General features: G+C 45.6%; 1 protein-coding gene across 1 annotated transcript; it reads right to left on the bottom strand.

The window, feature by feature from the left end:
* Positions 1–8,625: 8,625 nt before the first annotated feature.
* Positions 8,626–10,003, bottom strand: LOC123391266 (V-type proton ATPase subunit D-like). The gene has a single exon (XM_045077440.1). It carries the CDS (start codon positions 9,902–9,904, stop codon positions 9,161–9,163), a length of 744 nt encoding a protein of 247 aa, XP_044933375.1. The 5' UTR covers positions 9,905–10,003; the 3' UTR covers positions 8,626–9,160.
* Positions 10,004–10,027: the final 24 nt, after the last annotated feature.

The raw sequence follows: 10,027 nt of genomic DNA, 5'->3' as shown, positions 1-10,027 counted from the left end.
CTCCAGAAATTTATCTTGGAGCGTATTGGTTTGCATGGCTTTATGTTACCGAGCACAGAAAAATTAAGGCAAATATGTTGGTCTGGAAAGTAAATAAATTAGCCAATGGGCTGGTCAGAATGTTTTGTCACTGAAGGAAGCAGTAAGTCATTCGAAAGCAGTTCTAAAGAATACAGACGTCTCCTTCCAAATCGTGTGTGATTAGAGACTCAGTAACTGAGTATAAACCAGGCAAGAACATAAAAAAGAGGTCCTCAGAATAAAAAAGAAGACAAGAGTCTTTGTTTCTAAGACTGGAGAATCTAGGAAATGGGAGATGAGGTCCTTAAGGTATATGGAGAAGAACCTTTCTATTTGTCCCCAGAACCATCACCCTTGAGAGCTGCCACCGAATCAAGGATTCCAGCTGGACTGGTCGCTGCTGAGTTGAGACATGTGGTTTCTCCTTAGGATTCCTTCTCCCTCTTCTGGGAGTGGGGGGCTTGGCCTCTCACTACTGAATATTTTCCCTCAATCTCATAAATACCACATAGTTATCCACCTACCTGAGTTACAATCAGTTCTCTCAAAGGAAAAGAAACTTCCTGTCTTGTGCCTGTCTCAGCATTCAATCAGAAATGCCCGGTTATTGGTATTCGTTCCTTCAGATACATTCTGAAGCTCGCTGAGGAAACATTACTGAACAAAATGGGCAACAGCACAGCCTTTATGGACCTTACAGTCTAGTGAGGGGGAGACAGTGGATTACCTAATCTTAGGAAGTGATAAATACTGTGAGGAAAAAGCCTAGTAATACTAATTGACAGTAATGTATAGGTTGCAACAGGACAGGCTCTTCTCTGCCTGCCACCCACACACCCATGGGCTATTTGGATATAATTTGAGCCAAGACAGAAGTAGTGAGGGGAATCACCCATCCTAATATTTGTAACCACAGAACAGTTTACAATTATTTCTAATGATTATGACAGGCCTCTTGTCTCACATCCTCTGAGAAACTTAGAATGCAAACTCCCAAATCACACCCCATGCATCCTAAACCAGAATCTCTGAGGCAGAGTCTAGGACAACGGCCTGACAAACACCTAATTTTCCGTACTCTTTACCCTAAAAACAATTACTGCCCACCACTGCCCTCACAGTATATCTGGAAGGATTCAGGTGCTGCCTTTCTCATTGGCTCTAGGTTTGTTGGCCTTGATTTTGGTTGCTTTTTTGGCCTTTTGCCCAGACTTTGATTTTGTTGGCCTTGCTGGCTTTTTTCCAAGGCTCCAATCCCAATTTGGGTTGTTCCAGCTGCTATTTCCCTCTGGTGGGTAATAGCCACCCCTCACGCACTGCCAGTTTCTGGGAATCTTCTGTTCTTTAAAAATTGCTTTTGTAAGCAAAAATTACTTGGGCTGCCTGGGTGGCTCAGTTGGTTAAGTGGCAGACTCTAGATTTCTGCTCAGGTCAGTATCTCAGGCTCTTAGGATTATCCCTGCCTCTAGCTCCTACTCCTTGGTGAGTCTGCTTGAAATTCTCTCTACCCTTCCCCTGGCTCTCTCTCAAACAATAGAAATCTTCAAAAAAAATTAAAACATTACCAAAATTTCTATGTTTCCTAATTTTTTAAAAAATATTTCTTATTTTAGAGAGCCCAAGTGAGGGAGAGTGCGAGGGGCAGAGGGAAAGAGAGAATCTCAAGTGATTCCCCACTGAGTGCGGAGTCTGGGCTCAGTCTCACAACCCTGAGCTCAGGACCTGAGCCAAAATCCAGTCAGTGCTCAACCGACTGAGCCACCCAGGTACTCCTTATAAAGAGAATTTTAAAGGATTCTTACCATTAGAAGTTTTAGGTCAGGGAGAATGACAAATTAAAACTGTACAGATAGTTCTAAAATACCATGAAAAAAAGATGTACGGGTTGTTAGGGTCCGTGATCAAAGGAACGAGACTGACACAAAGCGAAAATCAAACAAAGCTTTATTTTGCGCCAAACATCAAAAATAAAACTGACTGGTAGGGGATATCTCTTACGAAGAGACAACGACGATGACCCTGACAAGGTCACTCCCAAGAAGGCCACTCCAGATGAGGCCACTCCGGATGAGGCCACTCCGGAAGAGGCCGCTCCCAAGAAAAGGCCACTCTGGACGAAGCCGCTCCCCGGAGGAGGCCGCTCCTGACAACGAAGAGGCAACGACAACAGCGACAATGACAAGGAGGACAACCCCGATGACACAGACTCTGCTCCCCATGACGCCACTCTGACAAGGCTGGTCCCCAGAAGAGGCCACCACTCCAGACGAGGCCGCTTGCCAATGAGGCCGCTCTGGACAGGGCCGCTCGATGACAAGGTCGTACACCGACAGGGCCACTCCCGGGCGAAGGCCGCTCTGGAGGAGGCCGTTCCCTGATGGGGCTGCTCTAGACGAGGCCTCTCCCCCAGACAATGCTGCTCCTGAGTAGGCCGCTCACCGGGGAGGCCTCACGTTGAGGAAGCCGCTCCCGAAATGACAGCTCTGGCGAGGCCCCTCGCAGCGGGGGCTGCGGCTGGGGGCAACAAGATCGCTTGTGGCTCGGGGTGGCTCGAGGTTCAGGGCAGCAAGGCCGCTGGGGGTGGCGAGGCTGTTTGCGGTGGGGCCGTGGCTCAGTGGTGGCGAGGCTGCTTGGCCCCGAGGCTGTGGCTGGGGGTGGCGAGACCATTCCCTGCGGCGCCGCTGTGGAGGGCCGCAGTTCTGGGTGGCAAGGCCGGGGCTCGGTAGTGGCGAGGCTGCTGGCAGCTCTGAGAGCTCTCCTCCTCCTCCTCCTCAGTCTCAGCAAACTAACCTTTATAGGGGTGGTTGAGCCCGGCCCACACACAGGTGGCCAATGAGATTGCAATACACAGGAAAACTGCACAGTCATGCTAGGTCTGCCACACACAGAAAAAAAAAAAAAAGAAAAGCAACTGCTAGGTAACACACGGGTGGCCAATTGAATTTCAATTTACCCTCCTAGATATATGCGCGCCCCACTTATTGGATGTCTTCACCTGGCCTGACTCATCCTTGTATCTAGGCTTTGCAAGTAAGTTCCTCTGGGGGGGGCAGGGTAAATCTAAGTTCACTACATGAACACAAAATGACTCCCTCTGGCCAACCAAGCCCCTACACGGATTATACCCTCTCCACACCCCCCTACCTCTTTTGCCTGCATACAATAATGGCTAGTATTTCTTAAGTATGTTTATTTTACTTGGAAATGATGCCAAACAAGGCAATAGCATATCTGATCACCTGATCACTCTCCCGTGCTGGGTATTTTGGGGAAACACTTGCATATATCTGAAGCCTCACCCATTTCCTTTCCCTACTGGATGGGGCGCCCTAGACAGGTCTCCGAGGGCATCTATTTCCGCAGCCCCGCCCTCCACCATTCGCTCAGCCCTATCTAGGGTCTCCGACCCACCTAACACAGAACTGCACTATTGTTCTCACCTCCACTCCACCCCATTCTCAAATCTCACCAGGACTAGAAGTTTCCCATACTTCCTCCATGGTCTGACCGCTACCCCTTTAAGGCCTACCCCACACCGCCCGTAGGCGGTCGAAGAGTCCTCGTGTCCTCTAGTCCTTAGCTGTCCGGGTCTTCCCCACCCAGAGGAACCGCACTCCCCGCAAAGATGGCCGCCCCCACGGTGCTCCTCTGTAAGGGCTCACAGGCGCCGCCATCCTTCCAAAAGGCTAACCAGAAAAACCACAGGGTGATGCGGGCCTTGAGTAGGGTCTGCCTCTGCAAACTTACTCATCACAGAGCTGTAGCCAACGAGAAGGCGGAAAAGGCAAGGAGATACCCCAAATCGACTTCAGCGTCGTCTTTGGGCCCTAAGCGGCAGCCCCCGCTACCGTCTTTTGGACCCAGACCGCAGCGGGGGGCGTGGCCACATAGGTCACAGAACCGCATCCCGGGCCAGAACCCAGCTGCCTGAACCCAACGAGGTTGAGGACATACCTGATGCGTTTCTAGCAACAGCGGGGGGCGCCGGGACTGGGTTATAAGTGAGTTCAATCTCTGGTAGCGGCAGGTGGAGTCTACCGAAGTTCAGCGTCAGGTGGGTTTCTCCGGAGTGAGGCTCCTAGATAGGCAGAGAGACAGGCATAGAGAGAAGGAGGAAGCAGGCTCCCTGCTGAGCAGAGAGCCCAACGCGGGGCTTGATCCCAGGACCCTGAGATCATGACCTGAGTGAAGGCAGAGGCTTAACCCACTGAGCCACCCAGGGTAGGGTCCGTGTTTTTAAGCGTTTAAAGAAATTAATGGCCGAAGGCCCGACTGTCTGCGTCTGTGTCGGCATGAGTGATTCTACTTGCGGGGCATGGTGAGGAAGAGCTGGAATGGTAGAGATGTGTATCAGGTGTGTTATCAGGTTCATGTTTCTCTGCGGGGCTCGGACATGGAGAAACTTGGGATGCAGGGTGTTAGCGAAGGCGTTTCTGGCCAAGATTTCAGACTTAAAGGGGGTCTGGTGGCTCAGTCGGTTAAGTGTCCGCCTTGGCTCAGGTCATGGTCTCAGGACCCCGGGGGTGAGCCCAAGGTAGGTCACCCTGCTCAGCTGTTAGCGTCTCTGGTTCTTTTCTTTGTTGGGAGTTCTTAGTCATTCTGTCAAGGGATGGTTGAGTGAATGAACAGAGTCCAAAATATCAACCACAACCCAAGCAAGGTGCATCCTAGGCACATCTGGAGTAGTCGGTTGGAAGTCACCATTGAAAAATAAAGCCAAAATGAAACCCAAGAATAAAATTAAAAAAAAGGAAGGGCGCCTGGGTAGCTCAGTGGGTTAAGCCTCTGCCTTTGGCTTAGGTCATGGTCCCAGGGTCCTGGGATCAAGTCCCACATCAGGCCCTATGCTCAGCAGGGAACCTGCTTACCTTCCTCTCTCTCTCTGCCTACCTCTCTGCCTACTTGTGTGATCTCTGTCAAATAAATACATAAAATCTTTAAAAAAAATTTGAAAAGTAAAAAAGAAAAGAAAAAAATGGGGAGACTATACTCACTCAGGATGGACAAAGCAGGGTGTTCCAGTTGTTCTTCATGAATTTTGGTCTGTGTGTTAGAGGATACTACATCCCCAAATTACAAGGAAAGTGAACCATATATAACATATTGAGTAGAGTGAAAAAAGGAGTAAAATGAAGCATATTATCTAAAAAGAAAAAGCATAAGAAAAAGATAAAAAAAGAAAAGGAGAATTTTATCTGAAAAATAAACAAGTTGTGAGGCAGCACCTAGAGCTCAATATACTATTTTCCCCTGACATTGGGATATTACGGTATTACAGGATCCATAGGGCTGTGGTCCACCTGTTCTTCCAGACTGTCCTCTGCCGCTGTTTCTTTTTTAATTTATTTTTTCTTTTCAGCATAACAGTATTCATTATTTTTGCACCACACCCAGCGCTCCATGCAATCCGTGCCCTCTATAATACCCACTACCTGGTACCCTGACCTCCCACCCCCCACCCCTTCAAAACCCTCAGATTGTTTTTCAGAGTCCATAGTCTCTCATGGTTCACCTCCCCTTCCAATTTCCCCGACTCCTTTCTCCTCTCTAACTCCCCATATCCTCCATGCTATTTGTTATGCTTCACAAATAAGTGAAACTATAAGATAATTGACTCTCTCTGCTTGACTTATTTCACGCAGCATAATCTCTTCCAGTCCCGTCCATGTTGCTACAAAAGTTGGGTATTCATCCTTTCTGATGGAGGCATAATACTCCATAGTGTATATGGACTACATCTTCCTTATCCATTCATCCGTTGAAGGGCATCTTGGTTCTTTTCACAGTTTGGCGACCGTGGCCAGTGCTGCTATAATCATTGGGGTGCAGATGGCCCTTCTTTTCACGACATCTGTATCTTTGGGGTAAATACCCAGTAGTGCAATGGCAGGGTCATAGGGAAGTTCTATTTTTAATTTCTTGAGGAATCTCCACACTGTTCTCCAAAGAGGCTGCACCAACTTGCATTCCCACCAACAGTGGAAGAGGGTTCCCCTTCAACATCCCCTCCAATACATGTTGTTTCTTGTCTTGCTAACTTTGGCCATTCTAACTGGTATAAGGTGATATTTCAATGTAGCTTTAATTTGAATCTCCCTGATGGCTAGTGATGATGAACATTTTTCATGTTTCTGATAGCCATTTGTATGTCTTTATTGGAGAAGTGTCTGTCCATATCTTCTGCCCATTTTTTGATATGATTGCCTGTTTTGTATGTGTTGAGTTTGAGGAGTTCATTATAGATCCTGGATATCAACCTTTTGTCTGTACTGTCATTTGCAAATATCTTCTCCCATTCCATGGGTTGCCTCTTTGTTTTCTTGACTGTGTCCTTTGCTGTGCATAAGCTTTTGATCTTGATGAAGTCCCAAAAGTTTATCTTCGCTTTTGTTTCCTTTGCCTTTGGAGACATATCTTGAAAGAAGTTGCTGTGGCTGATATCAAGGAGATTACTGCCTATGTTCTCCTCTAGGATTCTGATGGATTCCTGTCTCACGTTGAGGCCTTTTATCCATTTTGAGTTTATCTTTGTGTATGGTGTAGGAGAATGGTCGAGTTTCATTCTTCTACATACAGCTGCCCAGTTTTCCCAGCACCATTTATTGAAGAGACTGTCTTTTTTCCAATGTATATTTTTCCTGTTTAGTCTAGTTTATTCCTTTTTTAAATTTTTATTTTCAAATATTCATATAGTTTGATATAGAGTTAAACTTCAAGGTAATCCCCTTTCCCCAATCAATGCTACCCCTATAGGTAAACCAATTCCTAATCCCCCTTTATCTTAGGAAAGTTGAGTCCTTTAACAAAGATATCAAGATACTTCCAGGAAGAATCAAAACAACCTTCCTCACCCACACTGAGAATTTACAACCACTCTCCCATCTTTTTATTCCACCAGTATTTCTGTGTTTTTGTGTTTGTCCTGATAGTATATAAGTCTTATACTCGGGATTCTTTTTGACGAGTTTCTTCCTTTATTTGCATATATATGCAAATATATATACATACATACATATATATATTATCTTATCATATAATTTTATCAGTCTTTTTGTTTGTCTGTGTTTGTTTGTATACTTCATAAATCTTACCTTGGGGCCCATTTGGGCTGAACCTTCTCTTCTATCTCACCTTTCGTTCCTGTCTCTCTCCCTCTCTCTTTTTTTCTTTTCCTTTTCTTTTTCCTCTCATTTGGGTGGGGAACCCTGATTGCTCAGAAGCGTTTCAGGGTGCACCTTGATTGCACCATAGTCGATACATCCAGCTACATCTGTTCAGCCATCTCTCACCAAAATGACTAGGAGGAGGAATGCCCAACAGAAGAAAAATACAGAGGATGGACCTTCTGCAACAGAGCTAACGGCTATCAACATAGACAATATGTCGGAAAGAGAATTCAGGCTAACAATTATCCAAGAAATAGCTAGGTTGGAGAAAGCCATGGGTGACCAAATGGTATTGATTAGGGCCAAACTGAAAACGACCAGAGATCATGTTTTCAATATTAGGGAAGAGCTGAAAGCTACCAGGGATGAGCTTCACAATGCTCTCAATGAGTTCCAAACTAATCTAAATTCTCTCAACGCTAGAATAACTGAGACAGAAGATAGAATTAGTGATCTGGAGGACAAACAGATAGAGAGAAAGGATCAGGAGAAAGCCTGGAACAAACAGCTTAGAAGCCACGAAAACAGAATCAGGGAAATAAATGATGCCATGAAACATTCCAACATCAGAATTATTGGAATCCCTGAAGGGGAGGAGAAAGAAAGAAATCTAGAAGATATAGTGGAACAAGCTCTTCATGAAAATTTTCTGAATCTCATGAATTGAGCCAGCGTTCATGTACTAGAGGCCGAAAGGTTTCTCCCCAAGATTACAGAATCTCGGAAGTCCTTGAGACACCTAATAGTAAGAATGAAGAATTATAATTGTAGGCAGAACCTCTTGAAAGCAGCTAGGACAAAGAAGATCCTTACGTACAGAGGAAAGCCCATCAGAATAACGTCAGACCTTTCCACAGAGACCTGGCAAGCCAGAAAGGGCTGGAAAGATATATTCAGGGCACTGAATGGGAAGAACATGCAGCCAAGAATACTTTATCCAGCAAGACTGACATTCAAAATGGATGGAGAGATAAAGAGTTTCCAAGACCAGCAAGGCTTAAAAGACTATGCAACCACCAAGCCAATATTGCAGGAAATATTAAGGGGGTTTCTTTAAAGGAAGAAAAAGCCCAAGAATAACATTGAACAGAAATATAGAGACAATCTACAGAAAGAAAGACTTCAATGGTAACACGATGTCAATAAAAATGTATCTATCAATAATCACCCTCAATGTGAATGGCCTAAATGCGCCCATAAAACGGCACAGGGTTGCAGACTGGATAAAAAGACAGGACCCATCTATATGTTGTCTACAAGAGACCCATTTTGAACCTAAAGATACACCCAGACTGAAAGTGAAGGGATGGAGAACCATCTTTCATGCCAATGGGCCTCAAAAGAAGGCCAGGGTAGTGATTCTCCTATCAGACAAATTAGATTTTAAACTAAAGACTGTAGTCAGAGATACAGAAGGACACTACATCATTCTTTTTTTTTTTTTATCATTTTACTGTTTATACCATAATCACATTAAAATTGGCAGAACTCCCATGACAGATAGGACAGAGACCTGTCATGCAAGGAAAAATAGTGAAGGTTTCATAAAGCTTGAGAGGAAGCATCAGGGTTACACAGGACGGCGGCAGCACTCTCAGACAACAGTGCCCCAGTGTCGGAGCAGGAAGGAAGCAGGCTGCTACAGCAACAGCTGGCCCGAGGCCACTGCTATTTCCTAAGGGGAATTTCCTAATATGCTTGGTAAGCAGATCACTTGAACAGATGCACATGGAACAGGGTACTGCTTCTGCTGAATAAATTCTACAGGTTCCTTTGAGATTCTACAAATCTCAAGTGATAAATGGTTGCTGATTAGGATTTTGCAAAGGTAGTCCCAAAACCAACATCCAGGAAAATTTAACCACCAGTGAATTCTTAGGCCAAAAAATAAACAGCCACACATACCAAACCTACACATCGTGATTTAAGATGGTGCCATGTTAGGGCTTGTGAAATAACCAGAGCAGGAAAGATTATTCAAACAGAAGATCCTCATCCTTCTCTTCAGCCAAAAGATTAGCAGGCTCCATCACCTCGCCAGCTGCCCTCCGTTGCTCCAAGTCTTTCTCCGATTTTTCCTTGAGAATCTTTTTCTTCTCCTGTATTTTCTTTAACCTATAGAACTCTCCTCTCTCCCTCTCATCCAGCTCTGTGATGATATAAGCAAGGGTACGTTCAATCCGGGGAATGATGACATGTTCAATAGCATTTACCCGCCTGTTGGTGATCTTAATGGCTTCATCCAAAGTAACAAAGGAAGTCTGCAGTGAAGCTAGTTCCACCAGTAATTCCACTGCTTTGGCGTAATTCCTCTTTAATTGAGCCAACTGTTCCCCACCTCTGGCTAAACCAGTCAGCTCGTAACTATCAGTTCCTTCATGGTAATGTTCAAACACTGGCAAAGTAACATCTGCTACGTTATCTTTCTTAGCTCGGATCTTCACTTGGGCTTTATTAACATTCTGGATAACTGTGGTGCTGAAGTCCCCTGCTGTGAACTTGGCCTCAGCAAGTGAGAAGGCAGCTTTTCTCATCACTTCACCCATCAACATTTTAGTCTCTATTATCTTCTTTAGGATCTGTTGAAATCGAAGGGTTAAGGCATCAGATTTTTTCTTCAGGAGGTTTCGACCTGTCTGTGCTCCTTTTAATCGAGCCTTCATGATGGTCTGTGCCATGCGCGAGGGAAAGATTTCAATTCGGTCTTTGCCCAACATTCTGACGATGATAGTAAGGCTCGAATCCCCGGCCGGGCAACCGTGGCTGCAAGAGCCCTAGCCACAGGGTCTTCCTCTATGGGAGTCAGCTGGTTGTGTCACCTGATCTCCTCCCACTACATC

This window comes from Mustela putorius, unplaced genomic scaffold (assembly GCF_011764305.1).
Source record: "Mustela putorius furo isolate JIRA1106 unplaced genomic scaffold, ASM1176430v1.1 tig00000196_pilon_pilon_pilon, whole genome shotgun sequence".
In the NCBI taxonomy this organism is placed as follows: domain Eukaryota; kingdom Metazoa; phylum Chordata; class Mammalia; order Carnivora; family Mustelidae; genus Mustela; species Mustela putorius.
The sequence above is the reverse complement of the archived record's forward strand: the minus strand, read 5'-3'. Positions and strand labels throughout refer to the sequence as shown.

Coding starts and splice junctions, on each gene's coding strand:
- LOC123391266 (XM_045077440.1), bottom strand. CDS start 9,904: ATGTTGGGCAAAGACCGAATTGAAATCTTTCCCTCGCGCATGGCACAG.